General features: G+C 43.3%; 1 protein-coding gene across 6 annotated transcripts in view; it reads left to right on the forward strand.

Moving 5' to 3' along the window:
* Positions 1–15,801, forward strand: part of LOC126070537 (zinc finger protein 420-like) — a 406,055-nt gene that overhangs the window by 123,175 nt on the left and 267,079 nt on the right. For 5 of the 6 annotated variants that reach the window (XM_049874810.1, XM_049874806.1, XM_049874804.1 and 2 more), the window contains one exon: positions 11,208–11,458. In XM_049874810.1, the coding sequence (XP_049730767.1) occupies positions 11,456–11,458 (3 nt within the window). In that variant the 5' untranslated portion in view covers positions 11,208–11,455. Of the gene's footprint in view, positions 1–9,474; positions 9,652–11,207; positions 11,459–15,801 lie in introns of those variants that run through there. The other variant, XM_049874802.1, reaches the window with a different exon arrangement.

The following is a 15,801-nucleotide window of genomic DNA, read 5'->3' on the forward strand; positions in this document are numbered from 1 at the left end:
GACTCTCAGAACTTACCGGGAGTGATTATACTCTCGATCACATTTTTATGGGGAAAACATAGAAATGAGAACCAGCCAAAGAAAAGACACATAGGGCAGAGTACAGAACGGTTCCAAATACCAAGCTTCCATGTCCTTAGGATGTGATCAGTGGCATTGATGGTGACAATACCCATGGGTTATTGCCAACCCTAGCTGATCACATGAACCTCAGTGTCCAGAATTTTTTTTGAGTATTCGTCACATAGGCATTACTGATTGAATTGTTGCTCATGGGGCTGAACTCCAGCCCTCCACTTGCCTCCCATCCCCTAAATCAGCCTGGTATCTTGGGGCCCAAAGCCCTGTCATAAGAAACCCAAACTCCCATTTTGTAAATGCCTCGGCATCCCTTTCCTTCCAGCCTGTGCTGAAATATTACTTATTTCTAAAGAGCAGGTCTGCTTGCCTTCCTAATCAACTCACCCTCACACCCCTGTACACAATCCCAGATAATCATCCAGAGGAAGTTCCTCTCCTCACTAGGTCTCTGTTTCCCTGCCCACATGTCACATCCAGGAACCCAGATGAGGAACGCATGCCCTCTGCCACATTCGCGTCCCCAGACCCCCAGGTTTCCTGCCGCGTGTTTTAAATTAGCCAATAGTCACTAAGCTCATGAAAGAAAGTGTACTCCACCCCCTTGAACACTGTTAAAGGCAGAGCCCAGGTCTCTCTGCACTGTCTTTGATTCTCCACTTCTTTGGCTCTCATGTGAACTCTGTGGCACTCCAGTGTGTGTTTCTCCAGGCCCTGTGAGTAATAAACAATCATTTCTTTGTTTTGGTTGTTGAATGTTAAAGGGCAGCTTTGTAATCAAAGAAACCCCATCTAATTTCCACACAGCTGGTCTCACCAGCTGACCCCCTCTGGGTGGCTGTGTGTTTCCTCCTGCAGTTGGCTCTCATTTGTCTGTACATATTTGTCTAGTATTAACACAAGCCCCAACTCTCTAATCACATGACCAGTTTCCACCTCTAACTATCACATATGGGGGAACCTCGGTGGCGTAGTGCTTAAGACGTACAGCTGCTAACTAAAAGGTCAGCAGTTCAAATCCATCAGGCTCTCCTTGGACATCCTATGAGGTAAGTCTTCTCCGTCCTGTAGGGTCGCTATGAGTCGAAATCAGCTCACGGCAATGGGTTTGGTATGGGTTTAATCACATGTGGACCAAGGGGCCCACCAGTAAACACAAAGACAGTCCTATCACTCTGGAAATACCAAGGGTTTAGGGATTACCTCCCAGGAGCCAGGGCAAAGGGCAGACCTCTCTTTTTTGTTGTTAGTTGCCATTAAGTCCATTCTGGCTCATGTTGACCCCATCCTGCAGAGTAGAGCTGCTCCATACGATATTCAAGGCAGTGACTTCTCGAAATCATATGGCTAGGCATATCTTCCAAGGAACCTCTGGGTGGGTTCAAACCATCAACCTTTTGGCTAGTAGTCAGCACTTGACTGTGCTGCCCAGCCGCCAGAGCGCTCTCTTTAGGTGAGATCACATTCTCTGCTAAAGAAGCAGTACTTAAACGTGTCCATTGTACTAAAATACAGAAAAACATCAACAGAAAATGATAATGAAAATCTAGCTAGAAAATCCGTCATTGAGAGACCACTGCTCTTTTTTTGGTTAATTTTGCTGTTGGTTTGGGTGCACCGTAGGTTTCTTTAAAAGACCTCATTTCATGAATAAGTTTTATGTATTTTCCCCATGGCATTAAATATTTTTACACTACTGTGTGAATGAGGAGCCCTGGTGGTGGAATGGTTAAACGCACAGCTGCTGACTGGTGGTTTAACCTGCCCAGCTGCCCTGTAGGAGAAGGACCTGGCAGTCTACTTCTATAAAGATTACAGCTTAGAAAACCCTATGGGGCAGTTGTACTCTGTCACATGGGGTCACTAGGAGTCGGAATTGACTTGACCACAGCTGATAACAACAGCAACTACATGTTAAAAATAAACCAAACCCATTGCCATGGAGTCAATTCTGACTCCTAGTGATCCTATAGTACAGAGTAGAACTGCCCCATAGGATTTCCAGGGAGCAACTGGTGGATTTGAACTGAAGACCTTTTGTTTAGCAGGTGAGCTCTTAAATGCTGTGCCGCCAGGGCTCCAAAATCATGTTGAAAGTAGTAAAAATGTTCTTCTTTTTATTGTCAGGCACTGTCAGTTTGGTGCAGACTCCTAGCCACCCTATGCACAGCAGAAGGAAATACTACCTGGTCTTGCACCATCCTCCCAGTCATTGCTATGTTTGAGCCCATTGTTGGAGCCATCGTGTCAATCCATCTCATTGAGGGTCTTCTTCTGTTTCGCTGACCCTGTACTTTACCAAGCATGATGTCCTTCTGCAGGGACTGGTGCCGCATGGTAATATGTCCAAAGTACATGAGACTAAGTCTTACCTTCCTCGCTTCTAAGGAGCATTCTGACGGTACTTCTTTCAAGATAGATTTGTTCGTTTTCTGGCAGTCCATGGTATATTCATTATTCTTCACAAATATCATAATTTAAATGAATCACTTCTTCAGTCTTCCTTATTCATTGTCCAGCTTTCACATGCATTTGAGGGAATTGAAAATACCATGGCTTGGGTCAGAAGCAACTTAGCCTCCACAGTGACATCTTTGCTTTTTAACACTTTAAAGAGGTGTTTTGTAGCAGATTTGCCCCATGCAATGAGTCTCTTGATTTCTTGACTGCTGCTCCCATGGGTGTTGATTGTGCATCCAAGTAAAATGAAACCCTTGACAACTTCAGTCTTTTCTCCATTTATCTTGTGGTCTTTGATCTTCATCAGTAAGTGCTTCAAGTTCTTTTCACTTTTAGCAAGCAAGGTTTGCTATCTGCATACCGCAGGCTGTTAATGATTCTTCCTCCAATTCTCAGGCCACATTCTTCTTCATATAGTCCAGGTTCTCAGATTATTTGTTCAGCATACAGATTGAATATCATCATAGGGTCGCTCTGAGTGGGAATTGACTCGACGGCAGTGGGTTATACAGATTGAATAAGTGTGGTGAAAGGATACAACCCTGATGCACACCTTTCCTGATTTTAAACCATGCAGTATCCCCTTATTCTGTTCAAACAACTGCCTCTTGGTCAGCGTACAGCTTCTGCATGAGAGCAGTTAAGTGTTTTGGAATTCCCATTTTCTGCAGTGTTAAAAAAAAGAAAAAAAAATTTTTTTTTTTTTATCCATAATTCCTTCTGATCCATACAGTTAAATGCCTTTGCATAGTCAGTAGAACACAGGAAGCCATCTTTTTGGTGGTATCCTCTGCTCTCAGCCTATAGCCATCTGACATGAGCAATGATATCCCTCGCTCTACATCCTCTTCTGAATCCAGTTTGAATTTTCTGGCAGCTCCGTGTCAATGTATTGCTGCAACCATTTTTAAATTATCTTCAGCAGAATTTTACTTGTGTGTGATAGTATTGATATTGTTCAATAATTTCCATATTCTGTTGGATTATGTTTCCTTGGAACGGGCACAACTATGTATGTCTTCCAGTCAGTTGGCCAGGTAGCTTTGTTCCACATTTTGTGGCATATACTGGTGAGCGTGTCTAGCACTGCATCCATTTGTTGAAACATCTGAATTGGTATTCTTATCAATTCCTGGACTCTTGTTTTAAAAAATAGTAGTAGCAAAAGTAGTAACTAATTTGTATATGCATATGTGTGCACATATATCCTAAAACCCACTGCCATTGAGTCGATTCCGACTCATAGCGACCGTAAAGGACAGAGTAGAACTGCCCCATGGAGTTTCCAAGGAGCGCCTGGCGAATTCGAACTGCTGACGTCTTGGTTAGCAGGTGTAGCACTTAACCACTGTGGCACCGGGGTTTCCATGTGCATACATGGTGACCTCGTAATTCTTTGTTGTTGCTTTTTAACGTGTTTCAAGTTGCTTTAGTTAGGAAACTGTCTGTCAGTGTCATTTCAATAGTGTATATTTTATTGATGTTTTGATTCCTTGGGTTCAATTCTAGAACCCAGCCCTCTGCATCCTGCCAGTTATTAAGATGCTTGACTCAAGGCAAGTTAGATTTTGTGAGACAGTTTTCTTCTCTGTCAAGTGAGAACAGATCATTTCCGTTATGATCACAAGGTTAGATCCTAACGTTTATCTAAAGACTCTTATTGACGGTTTGTCATCCCTAATGGGATGACTTCTTGTCTGGTTCATCTGAGAAATTATACGTCACTTGGTGGATACCAAAACCAAAAAGCCACACCCATTGCCTTCAAGTCAAATCCGACTCATAGCGACCCTAGCGGGCAGAAGAGAAATGCCCCATGGGTTTTCCAAGGAGTGGCTTTTAGATTTGCACTGTTGAACTTTTGGTTAGCAACCTTGGTTAAGAAAACCACTGGTTGAATTGAGTTTTCATTTCTATTTTTGTTTTATCCTCCACACAATTATAAAGTCTACAGTGGATCTCATATCTTTAGTGTCACTCAGGCAATAACTTCCTGTTCTCTCCTCGCCTGAGTACCTGGTAGCAACTAGTAAACTTTGCTGTTTGTGCTTTAATCATAGGTTAAAATTAGGCCTATATAACTTGCTCAAAATTATCTTATATGGACCCATCCATACTCCTTAATCGAAACTGATTCGTATACCTCTTGCTTCCCCTCATATTATGTGCAAATAAGAACACCCCCCACCACCAACACTGCTCCATGAACCATTGGAAAATGTGTTTTTCATGTTAGCTACCATTGATACACAAGGATTTGTCCCTAGATTTCCTCCAGAAGGAGGCGTATGCTTGGTTCCTGCTTAGCGGGCTTTGTAAAGGGGCATAATGTTGGAGAACTACAGGAACCTGGTCTACCTGGTGAGGTGGGAGAAGCCAGGATCTGCCCTTGGATGTCTTTGCATTTTCCATTTTGAGTCTTTTGAGAGCCCCTGCCTTTTTTTGATCGAGTTTCCATTTCCTTCTTTATGTGAATGATTGAGGTTTTGTTGGTTCGGATCTGAAGAGCTTTAAAACATGGCATCTGGTCTTCTACCTTCCCCTTTCTTCAAATGATCTGCCCTGAATTCATGGTGGTTCCAGAACTTGAGTGTGGATAAAATCTGTGGCCAGCATTTCAAACCCATTGTCCTGGTTATTTCCCTGTGGTTTTTGATTTAGTAGTTCACAGAAGAGTGCATATAGGCCTGCATCTTTAAAATAATCCCTTAGCATTTAGGTGGAAGAGTGCAGGGGTCCCTTTTTTTACACAAAAATATTGTATGATATATATAACTAAAATTTTGCTGTTGCCACCATTTTTAAGTGTGCAGTTTAGTGACATTAAATACATTAACAATGGTATGTGGCCAAGTCCACCATCTGATTCCAAAACTTCTTCATCATTCCTCACAGATAGTCCATACCCCTTTAGCAGTAACTCCTCATTCTCTCCTCAAGGAGTCCCTGCAGCCACTAATAAACTTTGGTCTCTATGTTTTTGCCTGTTCTGCTTGTATCATGTAGGTTATATTGTGGAATATTTCACCTGTTGTGTCTTCCTGATTTCACTTAGCATCATGTTTTCAAGGTTCATCCATGGCGAAGCATGAACAGAATTTCTTTTATGCCTGAGCAGTATCTCATGGTATGTGTTTTTTTTTTTTAAGTCCATTCATCTGTTAATGGGTACTTGAGTTGTTTCTACCTTTTGACTATTGTGAATAATTTCTCAGTGAGCATTGGTTTACAAGTATCTTTTTGAATCCCTGATTTCAAGTCTTTTGGTTGGGTTTAAACTGCCAGTCTAGGAGTGGAGTGTCTGGGTCATATGGTAATTTTAATGTTTAACTTTTTGAGGAATTGCCAAACTGTTTTCCACAGTGTTCATGCTGTTTTACATTCTCACCCACAGTGTGTGAGGGTTCCAATTTCTCTACATCCTCACCAACCCTTCTTTTCCATTTTTCTGATAAGAGTGATCCAAGTGAGTGTGAAATGTTATCTCATGTTGTTTTGATTTACATTTTCCCTGTGACTAGATGACGGAGAGCATTTTTGCATATGTTCCTTGCGCATTTTGTTATCTTCCTTGGAGAAATGTCTAAGTCCCTTGACCATTTTTTAAGTTTAGATGTAGATTGACAGGCCATTGTTCCTAGTTTTTCTTGGTCCAGATACTCCCTAGAAATCTGTTTAGGATCATAGCAATATGCAGGTCCCCACTGACCAAGGGGTGGTGGCTCAGCGTGAGGTATGCTGGCCTAGAATTGAAGCTGGATCTTCTATGTCAGAGGTGAGAGTTTTACTTCTGAACTATCAACCTCCCCGTTTTCTGTTATAATAAGGGTGGCTATTCCACACAGAAGTTGCCAATAATGTAGACAAAGTCACTGGGTATCCTACTTTACCATGGAAAAAATGCAAAGCCTAAGAAGGGCAAGTAGGCTTTTCCCCTCCTCCTCCAGTCTTCTTCTGTCTCATACAGCAGCCAGGTAGCTCACCACAGTGAGAATGCGGGTTGTGTGGTAACCTAGACAGACTAGGCAGAAGGAGGGAGCCTGCCTCACTGATTACTTCACAGAGCACCTGTCTCGTCCTGAGCTGTAACCTCTGGAACTTCGTGTTATAGGAGGAGATAAAATGATAAAGTTCTTAGGTGTTTCAGTTTTCCAGGTGTTTTGTCACTCACAAGGAAAAACATTCCCACCTGACCCATGAGGTTGTTATTTTGTGTTGAGAGATTGTGAATGGATTGTTAATTTTGTGCCTTAAAAAAATGTCACGAAAACCTTCCTTCATTGCAGATGAGAGGGAGAGAGTACAGTTGATCTTCTCTTTATAAGTAAACTTTGAATTGGCTGTCTCCCTTCCTTCTTTCTATTTCCACGGGCCCTGTGGCATTTCCCTATAGTTCTTAGCAGGGACAGTAAAATCCTGGTGTTTAAGCTCAAGACCCACACCTAAGGTCTATATTACTATTACTCTTAAGAATTTGTGATACTGTAGACCACTCTTCACTGTGTTCATATAAGAATATATCATATTGTTGTCAGGTACTGTGGAGTCAGTTCAGACTCATAGCGACCCCGTGTACAACAGACCAAAACACTGCTGATCCTGCTCCATCCTCACTAAGATTGCTATGGTTGAGCCCATCGTTGCAGGCCCTGTGTCAGTCCATCTCGTTGAGGGTTTGCCTCTCCTTCACTGACCCTCTACTTTGCCAAGCGTGATGTCCTTCGGCACGAATTGATCCCTCCCCAGAGTATGGCTAAAGTATGTGAGACAAAGCCTCAGCACCCTCGCTTCTAAGGAGCATTCTGGCTGTACTTCTTCCAAGACATAGCAGTAGGTGTAATTATCACTCTTAACATAATTAAGAGTAGTTCTTTCATGTAATCCAATTCCCAAATAGACATGATGTGTTTCCCTGTGTATGTTCTGCTGCTGCTGTTAGCGTGTGAGTTGGCCCTGACTTAGTTACCCCATGGGCTACAGAATTAAATGGACCCTTGCGATTCACAGGATGTTCAGTTGGCTGATTTCCAGAAGTAGGTCACCAGGGCTTTCTTCCCAGCCCATCATACTCTGAAAGCTCCCCTGAAACCTGTTGAGTATCACAGGATCCCCCAAGCCTCCACTGACAGGTACGTGGTGGCTCCATGTGAGGTGCACTGTCTGGGAATCCAAGCCGGGTCTCCCACGTGGAAGGTGAGAATTCTACCACTGAACCACCAACGCCTCCTAAGTTCTTGAGAAATCTCCAAAATGATTTCCGTAGAGGCAGTACCATTTTAAAATGCTACCATTAATAATAGCCATCCTAGTAGGTGTGAAGTGGCATCTCAGTTCTGTTTTGATTTGCATTTCCCTAAGCACTAATGATTTTGAACACCTTCTCATGTGCTTATTGGCCGTTTGTGTGTCTTCTTTGGAGAAATACCTGTTCAGATCCTTTGACCATTTTATATTGTGTTGTTTATCTTTTTGTTGTTGAGTTGTAGGAATTATGTATATATTCTGGATATTAAACCATTATCTGATACATAATTCCTAAATATTTTCTTCAGTCTGTAGGTTGTATCTTCCCTTTCTTGATGAAGTTCAGTGCACAAGAGTTTTAATTTTGATAAAGTCCAATTGATTATTTTTTTTCATTGCTCATGATTTTGATGTCATGGCTAAGAATCTATTGTCAAAAACTATTTCCTGAAACACTACCCATATGTTTTTACCCTAAAAGTTTTAAAGTTCTAGTTTATATACGGTAATTATTCTAAGTTAATTTTCATATATGGTGTGATGTCTGGGTCCAGCTTCATTCTTTTGCATGTGGAGACCCAGTATTCTCAGCCCCATTTGTTCAAGAGACTGTTTTTTTCACAGAATAGATTTTTCACCTTTGTGATAAATAGTTGACCGTAAATGTATAGGTTTATTCTGGACTCTCAGTCCTATTCCATTGGTATTTATGTCTATCCTTGTACCAGAACTGTTTGGATCACTGTAGTTTACAGTACATTTTTTGATACAGATGTGTGCGTTGTCCTACCTTGTTCCTCTTTTTAAGAATGCTTTGGGTTGATTCATCTCGTCTAGCAACTCCATATGAATTTCAGGATTTACTTTTGGCTGTTAGAATTTCGATAGGGATTGCAGTGAATTAATAGGTCACTTGGGTACTATTTACATCTTAACAATAGTAAGTCTTCTAAGCCATGAACACAGTATGTCTTCCAATTTACTTCAATTAAAAAGGTGAAAGAAGAACAAAAGCCTTTGAATAGATTCTGACTCATGACCACCTGGTATGTTACAGAGTAGAACTGCACTTTGCAGGGCTTTCAATAGGTGGGACTTTTGGAAGTAGATCTCCAGGCCTTTGTTCTGAGGTGACTTCCGTTTATTTAGAGCTTTTGAATTTCTTTCTGTCATGTTTTATAGTTTTCCATGTACAAGTCTTTCACCTCCCTTGTTTAATTTATTCCTAGGTATTTCTTTTCTTTTAGATAACAGTTTTCTGGAAGGGTTTAAAAATGAATCAAGCCTCAGAGAAAGAGGGCTGGCCAAGGTGGAGCCTGGAGGTCGAGCTCCCTCTGCACCCTGCCTACCTCAGAGCTCTGAGACTGAAGTCTGGCCTTGGGGGCTGGGAGAGCAGTGAGCTTCACAAGGCGAGTATGCGTGATGGCCATACAAGGGAAGGAAGGGGTCTAAAACAAGTTGTGCACTTCTCTAGTAGCCTGGCCTTTGCAAATCAGTTTGTGTTGGGCCCTCACCCACACCCCCATTCCGTCACGGCCTCCTCAGGCCTCTCAGCCTTCCACAGCTCCCTGAGGGTGGGAAAAGGGCAGTGCTGAGGGTCCCTAACCAACCCTCACTGTTCGTTGACCCCCTCTTGTCCTCTGGCACTGCCTTTCCCCATGACACTCCTTTTGTTTGCCCCTCTCTCTCCAGGCTGCTGATGGGGCATGGTCCACAGCCTGAACCCTGGGAATGAGAGCTAGGCGTTAGTCCCTTCTCCTCCCCCAGGAGAAGGAAACCATCACAGAGGCACCCTGGAACCTGGTCAGTCACACTTTGCTCACCACCTCAGTTGCCACCTGTCAGCCTCTCTTCACAGGTTTGGCTAAGGTAGGGGAGCAGCTGATTTAGCCCCTCTTTCCTGTATCCTTTCCAGGTACCTCATGGCCTCTGTCTTCACGTTGGCCTTCGGTACCCCCTCTTCACCATGCCCTGTCCATCCCTGGCCTGTGGGGAGCAGCTCCCAGTCTTTCCAGGAAGGCTGAGATTCTGGAAATCCTTAGACTCATGAGCTGGGATGGGTGGGAAGGAGGCAGCCGTCAGGGCCTGTGTTCTAGTTGTGTGATGGCTCTGTCCTGGCCCAGGCTCCTCCATGGATTCTTATTGTCTTGCAGTGTTTGAGTATCTACCTTTGGGACAAGTTTCACTGGTAACTTGCACTCTATTTTGGAGACAGCTGTGGGTGTGTGCATGGGCTCCCACCGCCCCCTCAGGCCTTTCTCCACGTGCAGTGCATTCTAGCTGTAGGGGTGCAGGGTTACTGGGGTGGCATCTACCTTTGGTGATAAGGCCAGCATGGGCTGGAGGCTGGGACAGGCCAGCAGGAGTCAGCTGGACCACGAGAGGCAGCCGAGGAGTGGTGGGCTTGGACCTGGTTAGTAGGCGGGCTGAGACAGGGCATCTATGATAGAATGTTCCTTCCTTCAGTTACAGGCTCTGGAGCAGGGAGCAGTTGGATGTGGATACCCCAGGGATCTTGTGCAAATGCAGAGCTTTATCTTGGGTGGGGCTTGAGGTTCTGCGTGTGACACAATTTCCTAGTTTAAGCTGAAAATAACTATTACAGATGTAGGGTGTAGGCACTGGTACACACATCATGTGAGAGAGAGAAAAAAAAATTTACACTGCGACCGAAATTAAAGAGTACGAGACAGCTGCATGGGGTGGTGGGGAGAAAAGAAGTGGGAGCAGACTGCTCCATAGAGAAAACTTAATGATTTTCTGATACGGGTTGAAAGAGAATGTGTTCAGAAATTCTTCCTGGTTTCTGGAAAGCTGGTGGTGACATGGCCAAAGGGTGAAGAAAAACAAACAAAAACTTCAAGGGGAAGAAAGAAATGTTAGTTGCAAAATCCACAGGAAAAATACTGATCACATATTATCGTGCTATAAATGAAAGTTTTAAAAAAAAACAAAGCAGAAGAGTTTTAACTGTACATAATTAGAAATCATTGACATATGATGAGTTCATTGACTTGAACTTGAAAAATATATTCTCCCTGAAAATTCACCTATGTTGATAATCAAATAAAATGTGTGGGTTAATCTCATAGGCGAACCCTCAACCTAAGCCACGGGCCCTGATGCCCTGGGGGAAGCGGGGCTCATGTTCCCCAGCCTGGGCAGGCCTGGATGCCTTTCCTGCTCTGGGATGAGGAGGCCCCTCCATCTGTGACTTTGTTCCCAGAGGAAGAGGCCTGTGGGGCTGCATGAAGAATTCAAGTGTGTGCTCTGGAAGGCTGGAGCAGGATCTGCCTTAAATGCAAATATCTTCAGAGTGGAGCATGGCCCTGAGCCTGGGGGAAAGCCCTACTCAGGGAAAGGGCTGAAGGCCAGGAAGCTGTCTCTTCCTCCTTACCCAGCACTGTCTCCTTCTTCCATTTCAGGTCCCAGGAGTGGCACAGGGAGAGCTAGTCCAGTCTAGGCAGCGGGGGACTGAGGGTGACCGTCCTGCCCATCCGTGCAATCACAAGTAAGGATTTTCACTGCTCTGACTGGCTGTGTGGACTGAACATCATTCATCTGCCTCCGGACTGCCTAGTAGCCCTGCTTCCACTGCCATCCCTCTTCCTGAAGTGGCTTCTTGGGCTTAGAGAGCACATTCGCATTGACTTCCAGAAGCGGGAGCCAGGAAATGGTGAGTCCTACAGAGAGCTGGGGTAATGTTACTGCAAGGGGAGAGGCTAGATATGAATTGTTGGGGGACCATGTGCTCCTGGCCCTGTGCTTCTCAGTGAGGTAAAAAGGTGGCAGAGGAGGCCAAGGGACTGAGCCCTGAGAGGCCTCCTGCGGCCCACTGTCGCTGGGCCCTTTCTCTACGCACACGGGGATTTTCAAGCCTTGGAAGCCTGGGGCTGCCTTCCTTATATGACTGTCAGGGCTGGCATCATAGGGCGGTAACATCTCTGTCCTGTGCCTTGGTTCTGTGTTGAATGACAGAACCTCCTGACCAGAGTCTGAAGCAGAGCAGCTGTGACTGAGTAGCCCACGGCCCAGGTCCTGCAGAGCTATCCTTGTCCCATCTGTGCAGTTTTCTTGGCTTCCCCCAGGCACTGGAGCCTTTTCTGTGCAGCTGCAAAGCTACAGCCCCATCTCACACTGTGTGGTGTGGTGTGGTGTGGTAGAAAACGGGGGAGAACTGGTAGCAGAAGGCCCTGACTGTTAATGGGGTCCCGGGTGGGGCTTGGTCCGACGATAAATTTTCCACTGAAATGAGGCAGAGGACAGTGAGTGCAGCGGGATTGTGTATTGGGCCTCTAGTTCCATCCTTTTTGGAGGAATGCTTTTTCCTTGAGGCTTTCAGGTATGTGAGCAGCAAGTGTCCCCAGTCTGAGCCTTTGTCCTCCCACCCGTCTCTGCTAGAGCTGATATTAGGTCCCTATAATTTTCACCTGACCTTCACCGCCCATCCACAGTCTTGAGTTGGAATCTAAAATAAAAGTATACCTTTTTCCTGGACAAGGTCACCTTATGAGATGGTGTTTTTAACTTCTTGGGTTTACAGTTTCCAGTTGGAGAAGATTTGTAGATCACTTTCTGGTTTTACTGAGAATTTTTTAGTTTTTTTCTCATATAATTTATTTCATTTTTAGTATTGTTGTTGAGAATATACAGAGCAGAACCTACACCAATGGAACAATTTCTGCATGTACAATTCAGTGACATTGATTAGATTTTTCTGAGTTTTGTAACCATTCTCACCCTTCTTTTCCCACCTGTTCCTCCTCCATTAACATAAATTCACTCCTGCATAAGTTTCGTGTCTAACCACGTTCTAATCACACATATATGTAATAAAAATTCTTTTTTTTAAAGTTGCAACTCTTTTATTCTTTTTAATGTTTTACATAATATGTAGAAATTTTATAATCTACAAAACACCTTTCCAGAATTGCTAATATGAGTTGAATAGAATTCATTATATAGTTTTAAATTGCTTATAAATTTTTTTTTTTTTAATATTTATTGTGCTTTAAGTGAAAGCTTACAAACCAAGGCTGTTTCCCATACAAAAACCTATGTGTACCTTGCTATATACTCTGCTCTTGCCCTAATGAGACAGCACACTCCGTCCCTCCACTCTCTGTTTTCATGTCCAGTTGTCTAGGTTCCGACCCCTCTGCCCTCTCATCTCTTCTCCAGACAGGAGCTGCCCACATAGTCTCATGTGTCTACTTGATCCAAGAAGCTTACTCTTCACCAGTATTATTTTCTATCCCATAGCCTAGTCTAATCCGTGTCTGAAGAGTTGGCTTTGAGAATGGTTCTTGTCTTGGGCTAACAGAACGTCTGGGGACTGTGACCTCTGCGGTCCTTCTAGCCTCAGTCAGACCTTTAAGTCTGCTCTTTTTACAGGAATTTGGGGTCTGCATCCTAATGCCTTCCTGCTCCCTCAGAGGTTCTCTGTTGTGTTCCCTGTCAGGGCAGTCTTCAGTTATAGCTGGGCACCATCTAGTTCCTGTAGTCTCAGGCTGATAGAAACTCTGGCTTATGTGGCTGTTTCTGTCTCTTCGGCTCGTAATTAATTACCTTGTGTCTTTGGTGTTCTTCATTCTCCTTTCCTCCAGGTGGGTTGAGACCAGTTGATGCATCTTAGATGGCTACTTGCTAGTGTTTAAGACCCCAGACGCCACTCTCCAATGTGGAATGCAGAATATTTTAGTAGATTTTTTTTTTTAATAATTTTTATTGTGCTTTAAGTGAAAGTCTACAAATCAAGTCAGTCTCTCACACAAAAACCCATATACACCTTGCTACACACTCCTAATTACTCTGCCCCTAATGAGACAGCCCACTTTCTCCCTCCACTTTCTCTCCTTGTGTCCATTTCACCAGCTTCTAACTCCCTCCACCCTCTCATCTCCCCTCCAGGCAGGAGATGCCAACATAGTCTCAAGTGTCCACCTGATCCAAGAAGCTCACTCCTCACCAGCATCCCTCTCCAACCCATTTTCCAGTCCAATCCATGTCTGAAGAGTTGGCTTCGGGAATGGTTCCTGTCCTGGGCCAAGGAGAAGGTCTGGAGGCCATAACCACCGGGGTACTTCTAGTCTCAGTCAGACCATTAAGTCTGGTCTTATGAGAATTTGGGGTCTACATGCCACTGCTCTCCTGCTCCCTCAGGGGTTCTCCGTTGTGTTCCCTGTCAAGGCCATCATCGGTTGTAGCCAGACACCATCTATTTCTTCTGGTCTCAAGATGATGTTGTCCCTGTTTCATGTGGCCCTTTCTGTCTCTTGGGCTCGTAATCGCCTTGTGTCCTTGGTGTTCTTCATTCTCTTTTGCTCCAGGTGGGTTGAGAGCAATTGATGCATCTTAGATGGCTGCTTGCTAGCGTTTAAGGCCGCATATGCCACTCTTCAAAGTGGGATGCAGAATGTTTTCTTAATAGATTATGCCAATTGACTTAGATGTCCCCTGAAACAATGGTCCCCAAACCCCGCCCCTGCTCCCTGGCCTTCGAAACATTCAGTTTATTCAGGAAAGTTCTTTGCTTTTGGTTTAGTCCAGTTGTGCTGACTTCTACTGTATTGTGTGTTGTCTTTCCCTTCACCTAAAATAGTTCTTATCTACTATCTAATTAGTGAAAATCCCTCTTCCTCCCTCCCCACATGTAACCATCAAAGAATATTTTGATCTCTGTTAAAACTGTTTCTTGAGTTCTTATAATAGTGGTCTCATACCATATTTGTCCTCTTGCATGTGACTAATTTCACTCAGCATAATGCCTTGCGGAGTCACCCATGTTATGAAATGCTTCATGGATTCATCATTGTTCTTTATTGATGCGTACTATTCCGTTGTGTGAATATACTATAATTTATTTATGCATTCATCCATTGATGGCCACCTTGGTGGCCTCCATCTTTTTGCTATTATAAACAATGCTTCAGTGAACAGGGGTGTGTGTATCCCTGTTTGTGTAAAGACTCTTATTTCTCTAGGATATATTCGAAGGAGTGGGTTGCTGGATCATGTGGTAATTCTATTTCTAGCTAATTCAGGAAGCGCCAAATCGATTTCCAAAGTGTTTGTACCATTTTACATTCCCACCAGTTGTGTATTAGTGTTCCAGTCTCTCCACAATCTCTCCACCATTAATTTTGTGTTTTCGGATTAATGCCAGCCTTGTTAGAGTGAGATGGAATCTCATTGTTGTTTTGATTTGCATTAAAAAAATTTTTTTTTTTAATGGCTAATGATGGTGAGCATTTCCTCATGTATCTGTTAGCTACCTCATGTCTTCTTTTGTGAAGTGTCTGTTCATATCCTGTGCCTATTTTTTAATTGGGTTGTTTGTCTTTTTGTAGTTGAGTTTTTGCAGTATCATGTAGATTTTAGAGATCAGATGCTGATCGGAAATGTCGTAGCTAAAGACTTTTTCCTAGTCTATAGTTAATCTTTTTATTTTTTTGTTGAAGTCTTTGGATGAGCATGGTTAGTTTTATTTTTAGGAGCTTCCAGTTATCTAGTTTCTCTTTTGCATTGTTAGTAATGTTTTGTATACTGTTTATGCCATGTATTAGGGCTCCCAGCGTTGTCCCTGTTTTTTCTTCCATGATCTTCATCGTTTTAGATTTTATATTTAAGTTTTTGATCCATTTTGAGTTAGTTTTTGCGCATGGTGTGAGGTATGGGTCTTGTTTTATTTTTTTACAGATGGATATCCAGTTATGCTAGCAGCATTTTTTTAAAGAGACTGTCTTTCCCCCATGTAACTAACTTTGGCCGTTTGTCAAATATCAGCAGCTCATATATGGATGGATTTATGTGTGGATTCTCAATTCTGTTCCATTGATCTATGCGTCTGTTGTTGTACCAGTACCAGGCTGTAATAAACATTCTTAATGATAAATCTTTGTGTACATCTTTGATGTTTTTTCCTTAGGATTAACTTCTGTAATTATGATTATTATGTCAAAGAGGAGTAATCATATGTTTTTTGATATATTTTGACAATTTGACTTCTGGAACACTGGC

This window comes from Elephas maximus, chromosome 2 (genome assembly GCF_024166365.1).
Source record: "Elephas maximus indicus isolate mEleMax1 chromosome 2, mEleMax1 primary haplotype, whole genome shotgun sequence".
Taxonomy (NCBI): domain Eukaryota; kingdom Metazoa; phylum Chordata; class Mammalia; order Proboscidea; family Elephantidae; genus Elephas; species Elephas maximus.